The following is a 14,584-nucleotide window of genomic DNA, read 5'->3' on the forward strand; positions in this document are numbered from 1 at the left end:
CTGTCAAGAAAACCTAAGGTACCGGGAACTCTCTGATAAAGATTCAAATATTACAATTTATTGAATACATATTAGCTTCACAACACATATAAGATATGGGATAATGTGGGATACGTTCAGTATCCCAGCGCATCCTGTACCCATCCCATAACATATACAATAACAGAAAACGATTATAGTAGCCAGGTTCTTGGTGCCGGCCTCTTAGTAAGCACACAGTAAATGTGAAAGATATCAACCTCTTACTAAATACACCGAAACATATATTACGCATACACCCAGTAGATCCTTAGCTAATAAACGTAGGGTCCTATTTATCAAGAGTCTAGGCCGCATTAATCATGCGGAATGAGAAGGGGAACCTTCCCAGGGGCTGCTGCTGGGCCATAGCACACTGGCAGCCTTTAATAAATAAAATGCGAAAAGTTTTACCTGCCGCTCTCGCTGTGAGTTCTTCCATGGTCGCAGCGGCAGGGATCCGCGTCGCACTGTTGGTGGACCTGCAGTAGTTCTCCGAAGGCGTTGTTCTCCAGTTCCCAGGATGCATCTCTGAAAGGTTAATGTGAGGTAATATCGCTGATGTAATTAATCAATGTGACATTACAACGCTTTCTTCTGTCTGTTTCATCTAGTCCAGTCCGGCAAGCCGTCACTATGGGTCTGGCTACAAAGGGGGCGTGCTGTTGATGGTGAGTGACAGCACGCCCCCTTTGGTGGGCGTGCCGGTGGCGTGACTGGCCAGATGGAGGCATTCCCATGGGAACGCCTACCATCTGGGGCCGGCCCCACTGACATCACAAGTGATGTCAGTGGGAGTGCTCTCGGCTCTGATAGAGCCAAAAGCACTCCAGGGCTTGTGGCAACGAGACCCTACCACAAGGGTCTCGTCGCAAGGCCGATGGTCGCGATGGTCTTGACCATCGCGACCATCTTTCTGGCCGCTCGCTGTAGCTGTGGGTGGTCACCCACAGCTATACGAGCCGCCGGGAGGCCGCTCTAAAAATTCAGAAGGACGGCCCTGATTCAGAGCGAGCGCTTTGTCAGAGCGTCCGGCTCTGAATCAGGGCCATAGACCCATAATCAAGTGCCCATAGTCTTATAGCTGGATTTGGCAATTTGCTTACTAAAGAACTGATAAATCTCTGTAAATTATAATAGGACACATTTTGCTTATAGCATTTCATAAGTACGAAACACAAGGTAAAATAATGGGATGCAAGCTTTTGTTTCCTTGTTTAAGCTACACAAATGCACAGTTAATGTCGGCACCAGTTTCGTCTCTGTAATTGGTGTGGTGGGGTGCACACCGCCACTGGTGCCGTTCACATCATTATTCCGTTGATCGCTTTCAAAAAATGCAGCCAGCACCATGTTCCAGAAGTGATCTCCAGAAACATGGCAGCTGCATCATATGTACAATATAACACCAGATTACTGCGTATGCACAGGGGATTCTGGGTAAATTCCAGATTGTTGGTGATGTTCTGTGCATGCGCCAGTGCCATTTTTTTTTTCAGGGGGAGGGGGCTCACAGAAATCCTCACATGGGCCCCCTCCAGTCTTAAAATGCCTCTGTGATGGAGCTGGATTGTATGTTCTAGATAAAGACAATTGTTACATATACCTGTGGGGAATGTAAATTCCCATTCGCAGCATCTCCTGCTGGAAACTCGCCATGTTCTGGCATATGGGGCACTTCAAGAAATACTTCCCTGCGTTTAATGCCTGCATCTGTAATGTAAGAAGTTCAGATGAAATACCAAATATATATATATATGTACAGTCATAAAGCAAATGTCCTGCAAAAGAGCTGACGAGCGAGGACAAGCCAACCAGCCTACTGTCAGGCCGCATTCGCCATAATCCTTCATATACAGAGAGCGGGCACCGGGATCAGCTTCAAACCCTCCACTCCATTGGCAGTCATTCCTCGGCTCTCTCCTGGTTGGCCTCCTCCCGGTGACTCCGATAGTGAGGAGTAAATAGTAAAGCCATAGCTCACCTGCAGACAAGTCCTGTGGAACCAAGTGTTTTTGCAGCAGGGGCTCTTAATCACATCATATGCAGGGGCAGGGGTCAGCTCCTCCAGGCAGATGGTACATGCACTTACTCCATCCTGTGCCGCAGCCATCTGAACTGGCCGATGCCTTGGGCAAAATGATCTGCAGGGAAACAAATATTGCAGAATAAATTGTGAGACTTCAAACAAAAAAACCAACTGTAACGGAACATACATACACAGCGCGATCGCACGCCAAGACATGGTGGGCGTGCTAATGCCTTGCTGTACGATCGCCTGCCTTGCCGGATTTGCATACGCCAGCTGCGTGCGAACGCATCTAGCAAGCGGGTCTGAATCGGGTTCTATATACCTAGAAGCGAATGTATTACTCACGGAAACTCCTTGAAGTACTGGAATATAAATTCCTTTTCTAGGCCACAGTGGAAGTGCACGGTCTCAGTGCAGCCCTTCCCGCTGCAGCGTATGGAGGCGCCCGTCCTCTTGCACACTGTGCAGGGCTGCAAAACATGATTAACAAATGACAATACTGAGAAAAACACAAACAATGAGTGTAAATAGGTCCCCCACTATAAATAACCTTTGTTCTAGACTCCTTTACTTCCTAATAATAGAACAGTCACTGTATATAACACTCAAGTATAGCCAGGTACTCTGCTAACCACCTTTGTGGGAGAGAGAGAAAATAGCTCCTCTAAGGCTTCCAATCATAGCTGCTGCGGCTGATCGGCCGTCCTACAGAGAGACCTATGGCACGTTAATCTTTTTTCTTTCTTTTTTTTATTTTAGTGAAGTGCAAGTGCATATGTCTGAGCTTCCAGTCCTCTGTGCATGCAGGAACCAGCAAGCTGGATCACACATGTGCATTTAGCAGCACACTGGCTGGAGGAAGCAAAAAGATCTGCATTACCGCTGACAGGCGGCATCACTCTGTTTCTTTCCACAAGCACCCATTGTCTGCTCTGCATCCAAATACTCATTACAACCACTGTCGGTAAACCATCAGGACACATGAACAGTAAAAAAAGCACAGTGGCCAACTGCGCCAACACCTGCAATGCGCATTCACCTCTGAGTTAGGTCCATACACCAAAACATTTTATATAAATACGACTCCCCAGAATCTGTCGGCCACCTTGGGAAAACACTTCTGATTGGCTGAGTGGCTTTTGACCTTTCTGGTCACGTCAGTTCCACGGTCATTCTGCACCGCGGCTCCAGGCGGAGCCGTTCTCACTGCGGCATCACAAAGCTGTTTATTTTATTATGTGTGGATTATCAGGGAATAGAATAAACTCCCAATTAGGCCCAATATGTGTCATTCAGTTCTCCGGTGACTTCACATGACATGAGAAAGTATCAGTATGATCGGCTCCTCACCTGCTCTGCCGCCCGGCTGGCTGCCTTCCGCACATCTGGGTACAGGAAGCCATAGAAGCCTTGCCTGTCACTGCCCCTCTGCAGCACACCGCTGGATAGTAACTGGATAGGAGAGAGGGGAGATGTACTTATGGCTGTCACCACTGCTGCATTATCTATAACAATTAGGAAGACTTATATCTCTAACATATGCTCCAATATAGTTTTATCATGTTTTATGCACTTAGCATGTTAATGAAACTGTGCAGATAACTACATATCCTTAGGGGAGGGCTCCAATAATATTTAATGCCTAAAGTTAAAAATGAAACAAAATATGTTTTTTAAAATTTTTCCACCATTTTAATTAACAGAAAATGTATGGTTTCATTTGGTAGAATAATTTGTTGCCTTTATGTGGGGGAAGCTATCACACTTATCGCGCCCCCCCAACCCCGTGGCTTTAGGCTAGGCTGAGGGGCTCACAAAAAGGGGTACTTTTAACCTAAGGGGGCATAGCCATGCCTCCCACAATTAGGACACACCCCTCTCCCTGGGCCCATCTCTTTACATCCCTGCCCAAAACACCCACAAGCCATCACTCTGCTTCAAAGGCTTACCGTGACTGGGCTCTTATCGGCATTGGCCTCCCGGGTAGAGGAGATTGAGACATTTGAGTAAACATTTACATTATCACCTTGTGAATATAGGGCCTGATTCACGATGGATCGCAAGTCTGTAATCGCACGCACCCGGCCGCTGCGAAAATATGCTATGAATGCATTGCGATCGCAGCAGTATACTCACACACCCACCACTTCAGTAAGCTGCCCACTTCCGCAATACCTTGGTAGTCTGCGAAAGCATCGGTAACATAGAGTAACATCGGACCCAGACGCACAGTTGTGGTAGAGATGACCTGACTCAGAAATTTCCAAAACTTCCTGTCAGTAGCTAGAGCTCAGGCTGCGTGTGCCGTCGCAGGGGCTTAATTATGCACGACCGCTGTAATGGCATTCAAATGCACTGGTATGTCTGCGTTCCTTCGACCACTGCCCCTCGCGATCGCAGTAGCCGGTTCGCACACTGTGATGCATACGCATGCGCAGAACGCAAACATCGGCAGGGTGCGTGTGCGTCCGCAGACTTGTGTTCCAAGCTGAATCAGGCCCATAGGACAAAATGATTATCACATTTGCATAAATATAGCAGATTGTGATAAATGTGCACCTTACTGTGTAACAGGCTGCTTTCAGCTGCTATAACTGATGCTCATCCATCATTACTTTCCATACTTACCAGGCAGTAGTGGTGGACGGTCAGCTTCTCCTTGGCGTTATGCAGCAGCTCTCCATACTTGGGCACGTCATTTTCTGCACGACCACAGAAAATGCATGCTGTGGAAGCAAGGCAAGACGTTATGTATGGTGTGTTCTTCATACAAAACACAAATCACACATTAAACCAGAACAAGTACATGCAAGATAGGTGAGGGAATGTAGTTGTGAGACAGAGGGTAGAGAGAGCGATGCTCGACCAGGTGTGTACCCAGCTTTACTCTATGTCATAATTACAGGTATATTACTGAAGGTTAATAAAGACTTCTGGCTCCTGTCTTACCTGGATCGGCTTCTAGCAATGAGCTTGATGCCGAATCTCTATTAGTCTTCCGCTTTCTCTTACTAAAGATAGAGATGCAAAAACAAAATTGTAAATTATATAAGTGCAAATAATAATCCTCCTTTATGTATATGTCATATATAATATGTTCTGTGGATCTTAAGGTGCTGCTGCTGTATAAAATTACCTTTGTGGACAGTGTAGCTAGTTTTATGGGACCAGATAAGCAGGGGTTAAAGTGAGCTGGAACACGGCGGTATTGAGTTCAGTCAGTTATATATGAAGGGGAAACAAGTCCCTCCCCTGCCCGCGGCCCTGCAGCTGAGCCCAATGCCAACCGAATGACTCTGCCTCTGAGAGGAGTCACTAAGTGACAAGCATCACACCATGCCATTAGCAGTCAGCGCACAGCATCACCCCATGCTGTCTGCAGTCAGCACACAGCGTCACCCCATGCCATCTGCAGTCAGCGCACAGCGTCACCCCATGCCGTCTGCAGTCAGAGCACAGCATCACCCCATGCCGTCTGCAGTCAGAGCACAGCATCACCCCAATGCCGTCTGCAGTCAGAGCACAGCGTCACCCCAATGCCGTCTGCAGTCAGAGCACAGCGTCACCCCATGCCGTCTGCAGTCAGTGCACAGCGTCACCCCATGCCGCCTGCAGTCAGAGCACAGCGTCACCCCATTCCGTCTGCAGTCAGAGCACAGCGTCACCCCATTCCGTCTGCAGACAGCGGACAGCGTCACCCCATGCCGCCTGCAGTCAGAGCACAGCGTCACCCCATGCCGTCTGCAGTCAGTGCACAGCGTCACCCCATGCCGTCTGCAGTCAGTGCACAGCGTCACCCCATGCCGTCTGCAGTCAGTGCACGTCGTCACCCCAATGCCGCCTGCAGTCAGTGCACAGCGTCACCCCATGCCGCCTGCAGTCAGTGCACAGCGTCACCCCAATGCCGCCTGCAGTCAGTGCACAGCGTCACCCCAATGCCGCCTGCAGTCAGCGCACAGCGTCACCCCATGCCGCCTGCAGTCAGCGCACAGCGTCACCCCATGCCGCCTGCAGTCAGCGCACAGCGTCACCCCATGCCGCCTGCAGTCAGCGCACAGCGTCACCCCATGCCGCCTGCAGTCAGCGCACAGCGTCACCCCATGCCGCCTGCAGTCAGCGCACAGCGTCACCCCATTCCGTCTGCAGACAGCGGACAGCGTCACCCCATGCCGCCTGCAGTTGGCGCACAGCATCACCCCATGCCATCTGCAGTCAGTGCACAGCGTCACCCCATGCCGTCTGCAGTCAGTGCATAGCATCATCCCATGCCGTCTGCAGTCAGTGCATAGCATCACCCCAATGCCGCCTGCAGTCAGTGCACAGCGTCACCCCAATGCCGCCTGCAGTCAGTGCACAGCGTCACCCCAATGCCGCCTGCAGTCAGTGCACAGCGTCACCCCAATGCCGCCTGCAGTCAGTGCACAGCGTCACCCCAATGCCGCCTGCAGTCTGCTCATGTAGAGATGGTCTCGCCTTTTCCCCCCAATCCATGCACTATTGTAAGCTTTGCATGCACACCAAATATCTTCTGTATCTACAGCTGTGTTGGCAGAGACACATTTTAGGATTACTTCCCCTTATGGTAAGGGGGGCGGTGTAATGTGACCAAAGTACAGTATGAGCGCCTTCACTTTAAAAATACACCCCATAATGGGCGGCAGCAGAGTCCAATCAGCTGAATGCGTCTTGAGCATGTTTATGCTAATATATACAGTAATGTTACTGTTATTATCTATTTACATTATTACAGTGATATTGGTAATGGGTTTGCAGTAATAAGGCATATATACTTCTGCAGCTCAGATTACATTAGTCTTCATTCTAGCACACTCTGGTCTGTGTATCAGCAGTGTGTTGCATCAGCTGATGGTGCTAGAAGCACCAGAGCAGAGAGCGACACCCCAGGCAGAAAAGAGGAACGACACGGGCTGTGACAGGTGCAGGGTGCTAGAATGAAGACTATTACATTGGCCCCTAAGAACAGAATTTTGATACAGTATAAAACTGTTCCTAATATTCCAACATGACAATAACAAAACATAACAATTGTTTCCTTGGATCATTTTGAATTTAGCTTTATAAGCGGATTGGACGGTTTATAATGAGGAGGATGAGGGCTGGTTGTGTTTCCAGACTTATCTTAGAGACAACTACATTAAAGAAGTTTGTGTAGAGCCAACCTGCGGCTCTCCAGCTGTTGTGAAACTACAAGTCCCAGCATGCCCTGCTACAGTTTTAGAATTCCCTAATAGCAAAACTGTGGCAGGGTATGCTGGGACTTGTAGTTTCACAACAGCTGGGGAGCCACAGGTTGTCTAGGCCGGGTGTAGAGGATGAGAACGCTTGTTTAGTACTAATAAAAGAATTCATGTGGTTTCATATGAAAATAAAAATAAAAACAATACTATTATATGCTATTATGTAATGGATTGATGTGATATTCTATTTTTTTTAAACAAATTTTGTAATTGTAATTTTCTTTGGTGGTTCAATAAAAAAAACTAATAAAAAACTAATAATAATAATAATAATAATAATAATAATAATAATAACAATCCCCACAAAAACAAACAAACAGTGAAACATTAAAGTATCTCAGCTTCTGTTTCAAAGAATTTGAAGCACAATTATAAGTTAATCAATTTTGGATGCTATCAATGTTTGTGTAATTAGTGACAGTATTGATGTACTTAGTGATATAAATTAGCTATAATTGGTGTTCCACATAATTGTAAATCTGATCATAAATATTACATTTGTAACAAGGAAATCCCTATTTTTAAAAACACAACACAGACAGTCACTTACCTAGACGAGGCCATGAAGCCTCACATTTAGAGTTACAGCCTCTCAGATGCTTCTCCAGTAGTAGAATTAGAGAAAATGTGCTTTATAATAAAAACAATACACCTTGCTAGGATTCTGTAACTATAATGCAAGTCTCTGCTGAGGGTGAGCCTCACTGGCTGTCCTGTGTTATGACATCACTGGCCACTGTGACATCACTGATTTGCATAACCATGGCAGGTCAGATATCTGACACAGGGTCTCCATCATGCACATGCAGGGGCTCCATCAGAGAGTTATGGGGGGTACAACACTAAGGGGGCCAGACTGCCTGGGGGCCCGCTGTGGCCAGAAACACAGCCTAATTCCTCTGTACTGGGCCCCATATTTCTCTGCGCACATGTACTGTACCTGCTGCCCGGATCACTAGTTCTCTCACACCAAAGAGAGTCATTCTGGGGCAATAGTGAGCTCCTTGTAATAATAAGCAAAGATAAATCAGGGCAAGTCCATGAACTTAAAGTTTTCTTTCTGAAGTTATTACCTCTTAGTGTAGCCCCATGTACTCTATTAATGCACATTCACATCATACTCTGCAATAAGCCTGTGTACCAAATTTGCTGACTTCCAAGGTGGCAGACAGGTTGGCTCAGCAGGGAGAGGGGTGTCGCAGGAAATTAGTAAGAGGGGGGAGGGTCCCACGGGAAAACTGGAGCCAGGTCAGCGGTCCAATCTTTTTTTTTATGAAATTGGCAAGGTGCAGCAATGACGTGGCTGCATCTCTTGTGCGCCCTAAAAGGCTGCACCCTTGGCCTGGAGCAGACGCTTGTTTGCTCTGTAGTAGTACAGAATCCGCACTGTAGAGTTAGGTGATGCAGGTTAGCTATGCTGATATACGCTACGCCCCCTGACCTCTCCTCAGTGCTGCTGCTGCTGCTCCATTAGGGCTAGAAGGGAAATGTGCTTCTGATGGGAAGCTGAAGTTTGTTTCTATCTGCTCCATGAACAGAACGCCAGTGTGCCCCATGGTCTTCAGAGTGCCCCACACCACACCCACAGCTTTCCAGTGTGCCCTGTGCCCTACACACAACACTCCAATGTAGCCATTGCCCTTCCAGCGAGCCCCATGCCCTACACATGACCTTCACATGTCACCACCTGCAAACCAGAGGCTCTCACATGCCAGCCGCTGCCCGCTAGCATTTCTATCACATCAAGTAGGGGAATAAAAAAAGGGTGTAAATGTCCATAGTGGTGCACTAAACAATACATAAAACATAAGTTTTATTAATTTGTATACATAATAGCAAGGCACTAAAAAGCGAAAATACAGTATGTTTAAAAAGAATTCGGTGTGTGTAATGTAAATGAGTGTATTTAAAAAGGGGGCGTACGCTCCTGATCCACTAAATGCCCTATTATAGATGTTGAGTATAGGTCGGTGTATGTGTGTCTATCAGTATAGACAATTCCATTTCCATATTGCTCTCACATACAGGTGATGCACTAAGTACTTCGGTTAATATATGTATAGTATGTCATATACCATGGCGTATCAGGGATATTATTCCATGGAAAAGAGGGAATAACAATTCTCCAGAATATGGTCCTATAATTATTGGTTGTCGCCTCACATATTGTTCCTGTTAGTATAAATATGAGGTTTATTACTTCTATTTTCTATACTGATAGACACACACATACGCCGGCCTATACTCAACATCTATAATAGGGAATTAAGTGGATCAGGAGTGTACGTCCCCTTTTTAAATACACTCATTTACATTACACACACCGAATTCTTTTTAAACATATTTTCGCTTAGTTTCAAATTGGCTGATATTCAGGAGTGCACTATGTTGGGCGGGGTGGTTGCTGCAACGGCACGTGAAGGTGGGGGGGGGGGGGAGGGTGTTTCCATTTTTTTTCCCTTCCTTTTTAGCTCTGCTTTTGTGTTTTGGAAATAAGCAGTCCTCTGCGGGTGTGTATTTTTTTTATGTCCATCCATTGTCTGATCAGCTAAATAGAGGGGATGGACCTACTGTCCCTCCACATTTTAACTTGGTATCTTGGAATGTGGACGGCCTCAATACATCTGTTAAACGTAAAAAGCTTGTGACTCACCTGCGCCGCCTACACCCAGATATTGTATTGCTACATGAAACACATTGGAAACAGGAGGAGGAGGGTACACTTTGGGCCAGGTGGATAGGAGAATGCGTTACAGCATCATATACGTCTAAATCTAGAGGTATGGTGATATTATGTAATAGAAATCTGAAGTATACTATCACAGATAAAGTAATAGACCCATAGGGTCGCTATCTGTTGGTGGACCTGTCTGTAGGACGTAATTACACGATAGTTAACCTCTATGCTCCAAATATATCCCTTTGGCTAAATTGTCTCAGATACTGACACATAGGATGGTGCATAAACTCATTCTAGTGGGTAATTTTAACTCAGTAGATAATCCCAGTGTAGATAACTTTCCATTGGTAAATAGACCTAACACACCCTCATAGTACTATATACAGTCTCTTAAGATGATGCATCAGCTTTCTGACCCATTGAGAGTTGGAGACTAATACATGGTACAGAACGTACATATACTCATCTTTCCTGGGCTCATCAATCATTATCTCGGATTGATTTTTTCCTAATTTCAAATTATCTGATGTCAAGGGTATGGATGTCGGAGATACATGAGATATTAATCTCGGACCATGCCCCAGAGTCTTTATACTTGTGGCATGATTCTTTAACTTCTGTGGATCGCTTATGGCGATTTCCAGATTATTTGGCTAAATCGGAAGAGTTTAGACAGTTTCTAACTGTGTCTTGGTCCAATTATTTGGACGATAACGTGGAACAAATGTACTACAAATGGGGTAATAAACCCGGCAAACTCCTTGCACTTATGTCCAAACCGTGGGCAAGGAGGTCATTTATTACAGCAATCAAGGATCCTTTATCTAATAGTACACATCTGTCTACCAAAGAGATTTTATCTCATTTTCATGCTTATTATACGAGTCTTTACCAACCGATAGATGTGGAGGGGCATCTACAGGAACAACTCTTATCAGCGGCCCAACTACCTGTATTGTCTCAAGATCAATGAGTGCTGTTGTCAAAAGATATTTCAGAGGAGGAATTGCGAAGTGTTATAGCTGGTCTTCTCCCACACAAATCACCAGGACCTGATGGCTTTTCAGGCTCTCATTATAAACTTTTGAAAGATAACTTAGTACCCACTCTGGTAGAATTATTTAATAAGATCTTATATGACAAGCCGGCCTTTCCTTCATTTACAGATGCTTCCACGACACTCATTCCAAAACCAGGCAAAGACCCATTATTAGCGGAGTCATACCGTCCGATTTCACTTTTAAACTCAGATTTTAAATTGCTCACCAAGATAATGGCTAATAGGTTGCAAACTATGATGTCCAATCTACTAACCCCACATCAAACAGGATTTGTTGAAGACAGACACTCTGTCAGGGCCAACCGTTTGGCTTGAGTAACTGTTTTGGCGGCTACAGGTCAAGAGAGGCCGAGCGGCATGTTGCTAAGCCTTAACACACATAAAGCTTTTGATTCAGTAGATTGGCTACCTCTATTTGCTGTTCTGGAAAGAAGAGGCTTTGATTCTTTATTTATAGAATTAATACAGAATTTCTACTCTCATCCCACTACCACTCTGTTGGTTAACGGGGTTCGTGGGATCCGATCACAATGCATAGAGGAACACGCCAGGGTTGCCCCCTTTCCCTGTTGTTGTTCAACCTGTGTATTGATCCTTTGTTTCGTATCCTGCAGACCTGGTCAGAATTTCGAGGGGTAAGAGTGGGGGCGGCAGACATTAAATTATCTGCCTTCGCGGATGATCTGCTACTTTATATTAATAATCCTGAGTCTTCCTTTGGGAAAATATTGTCCCAACTCAAACTTTGGAAGGATATCGAGATATGAGGTGAATCTGTCAAAATCGGTGGGCCTTTATCTCCATCCAAATATACAAGTTCCTCGTTGCGGTTCTCATCTACTATTGAGATGGGCTAAGAACAGCATTGATTACTGGAGGATTCAACTCCCCAAATACCCAGCTCAACTGTATAAACTCAATTTCTCGAAAGCAATCGTACAAATAACAAGGGAACTGGAGGGTTGGAAGCATCTTTGCTTATCCTACATGGATAGAGCCAATCTTATAAAAATGGTAACATTCCCAAGGCTGTTATACATGTTCCAGGCTCTTCCCCTTCTTTTGACCCAAAAGGACCTTCGTCTGCTGAATTCTCTCTTCAGAAAATTCATATGGAAATCCAAACGCCTGTCGAAGCCGGATGATTGGCTGAGACCAAATCTTAAATTAATATCTGGCGATGCCATTTTGTGTTGCGATTATTAGCGTAATGCGTCTACGTTGCTACCGCATATTGTTCAAGGTCCTACCATAACCTATACGCACATTAAATAATACATATAAAATATACAGGACGCACAACGCACAGTTGCGCTGTTTATCAAAGCACTCTACACATAAACGCACCATGCATATTAGCAACTATTGCAATATTCTCACACTTACACATACAATAACTTATAAAAAGGTTCTTCTGCATTAAAAGTAATATTAGAGGTTTTATTAGCGAATACTTATGTTGTGAAATGTAATGTATACGATATTTAAAGTACATAAGCTAGTAGACATATCATGTTTGGTACCATTCTAAATCACTGTTTATTTGCTAATTTCCTGTTCTACCAGCAAGGAAATCGCATCATGCGTTTGCAAGATATGAACTATATGAAATTAGTGGTTAGAATGTATCTCTGTATGTAGTGTTTTTTATTGGTTCTTCGGCGGGAAAACCACACAAAGCAACATCTGAGGAACTGGGACATACCCCAGTGATGCTATATGAACTGTCCAATGACCTGCATCATACCAGAATGTCCAGGAGCAAGACCCAATGGAAACCTGTTAACTAGTTTCTTTGTTCTGTAAAGTATATAGCCTGCTTACTGGTTATAGTATACAGCCATTCTTCTTGGATGACCACAGGCTTCTGGAGAGACGACTGTTTACTGGGACCAGTGCGCACGCGTATGTATCGGCTTGTACCTTTTGTATTTAATTGTCTTTTGCACTAATTGTGCTAAATCAAAGCGTGTAACTTGCTTTGGAACCACAATATAAGTCTGGAAAGCAATTATTTCTTATACAACTTGTATCACTAAACAGTGACATTTAGGGGATATAAATTAAGGGGTATCGATAGATGGGGGCTCGCAGCTGATATCACGCCACCGGAATTCACATGATAGCGAACGGACCTCGATTCCGCACCAAAGGGTGGAAGGCGCTATATTCAGGTAAGAACGCACTGTGTTCAAAACCCTGCTACCATTCAGTGTTGTGCAATCGATGTCCTTTATTGTGTGATTTTAAAGGGGCGCTGATTAGGAACCTGGGGACAAGAGAGAAAGGTTTGTTTCTTTTATTGCCTGTTCGTGCTTTGTGTGTCAGTCACATTATTGTGCATGCGACTAGTCGCACAATAGCATAATTTTTATTTTCGCACTTTTGTGTATCAGTCGCATTATTGTGTATGCGACTAGTCGCCAAATAGCATACACACGTATCCGGTAATACTGCCGTGGGTTTAAACAGTCATTTTGATAAATAGCCTTTTTTTTTAACAAGTTTATTTGTAGATTTTACAAAAGTGAAATAATACAACTATAGATAATCCAATAAAGAGGTATATGAAATATTCAGATCGACAAAACAATATGATATCATGTTAGCACATATATCAACAATCCAATCTAATTAGAATAGATCATATAGAGCAATACAATATATTGGAAAAATATACATGGAAAGCAGAACTACGTAGAGGGTAGAGAGATGAAAAAGAAAAAGAAAGAGAAGGAAAGAAGAGAAAAGAGGGGAAAAATATGTTGAGGGGGACATGGGAGTTAGAGAGGAGACAGAGTCCAGACTTCAACAGATAATAGGTGAATTATAATCATTAAAGTAGAAGGTTCGAAAAGCCTGAGGGGAGAGATCCATGTGGTGTGGTGTTATTGTAGACAAACCAGTCACCCCAAACTATAAGAAACTTATGGGAGGTGTTATGGAGGTAAGCTGAAATTTTCTCCATGGCCGCCACATGCCAGATTTTATTTATGAGTTGTTGGCGAGGAGGAGGGTTGATATCTTTCCAGTGCCTTGCAACTAAACATCGAGCTGCGTTTAAGATATGTGAAGAAAGCTTATCAGCATGTGGGTTGAGGCCCTCAAGTGGACAACCAAGGAGAAAAGACCAGGGAGATTTAGTCAGTGGTATTTTTAGTATTTCCGAGAGGAGGACAGCGACCTCATCCTTTGATAAATAGTCTTGTTATATGCACAGCGTGGTTAACTGGTAAACCCCTTTAAATTGTAACTGCCAAATTTAAGTAAAAGTTTTTCTGCGCAGAAAACAAAAGGTGTATGAAAGTGAATGTATGCGTATGATGAAAAGGTCACTGTCTGTTAGGCCTAGAGAAACTCGGTAGGTGCCTGACGGGGCAAGAAAACTACTGGGCCAGTGTACAGAGCAGGTACATTGTGGTTTTCGGTAGCTAACCATAAGTTTCCTGTGCATCAGGAGTACGGAGGTTAGCTGTTGATCGGCCCCTCAGAGTGATCGCAAAGTCCATTGATCAGTTAGGTTCTCTGGGCATTGC

At 44.7% G+C, this 14,584-nt stretch overlaps 1 protein-coding gene across 1 annotated transcript; it reads right to left on the bottom strand.

Moving 5' to 3' along the window:
• Positions 1–428: 428 nt before the first annotated feature.
• On the bottom strand, positions 429–10,476 carry LOC148454636 (G2/M phase-specific E3 ubiquitin-protein ligase-like). Its single transcript, XM_088460634.1, has 8 exons — positions 10,445–10,476; positions 5,000–5,061; positions 4,679–4,776; positions 3,401–3,502; positions 2,396–2,520; positions 2,003–2,162; positions 1,625–1,731; positions 429–549 (listed from the first exon to the last, which is right to left on the bottom strand). Exons 1-8 carry the CDS (start codon positions 10,474–10,476, stop codon positions 429–431), a joined length of 807 nt encoding a protein of 268 aa, XP_088316760.1.
• Positions 10,477–14,584: the final 4,108 nt, after the last annotated feature.

The sequence above is a fragment of the Taudactylus pleione genome, unplaced genomic scaffold (genome assembly GCF_031769625.1).
Source record: "Taudactylus pleione unplaced genomic scaffold, aTauple2 ptg000969l, whole genome shotgun sequence".
Classification (NCBI taxonomy): Eukaryota; Metazoa; Chordata; class Amphibia; order Anura; family Myobatrachidae; genus Taudactylus; species Taudactylus pleione.

Excerpts from the sequence above, each read along its gene's own strand:
- LOC148454636 (XM_088460634.1), bottom strand. The coding sequence starts at position 10,476 with ATGATTGATGAGCCCAGGAAAGATGAGTATAT. Across the intron at positions 4,777-4,999 it reads ATTGCTAGAAGCCGATCCAG|CATGCATTTTCTGTGGTCGT; the intron begins GTAAGACAGGAG and ends TTGCTTCCACAG. Across the intron at positions 3,503-4,678 it reads CCGTCCACCACTACTGCCTG|TTACTATCCAGCGGTGTGCT; the intron begins GTAAGTATGGAA and ends TCTCCTATCCAG.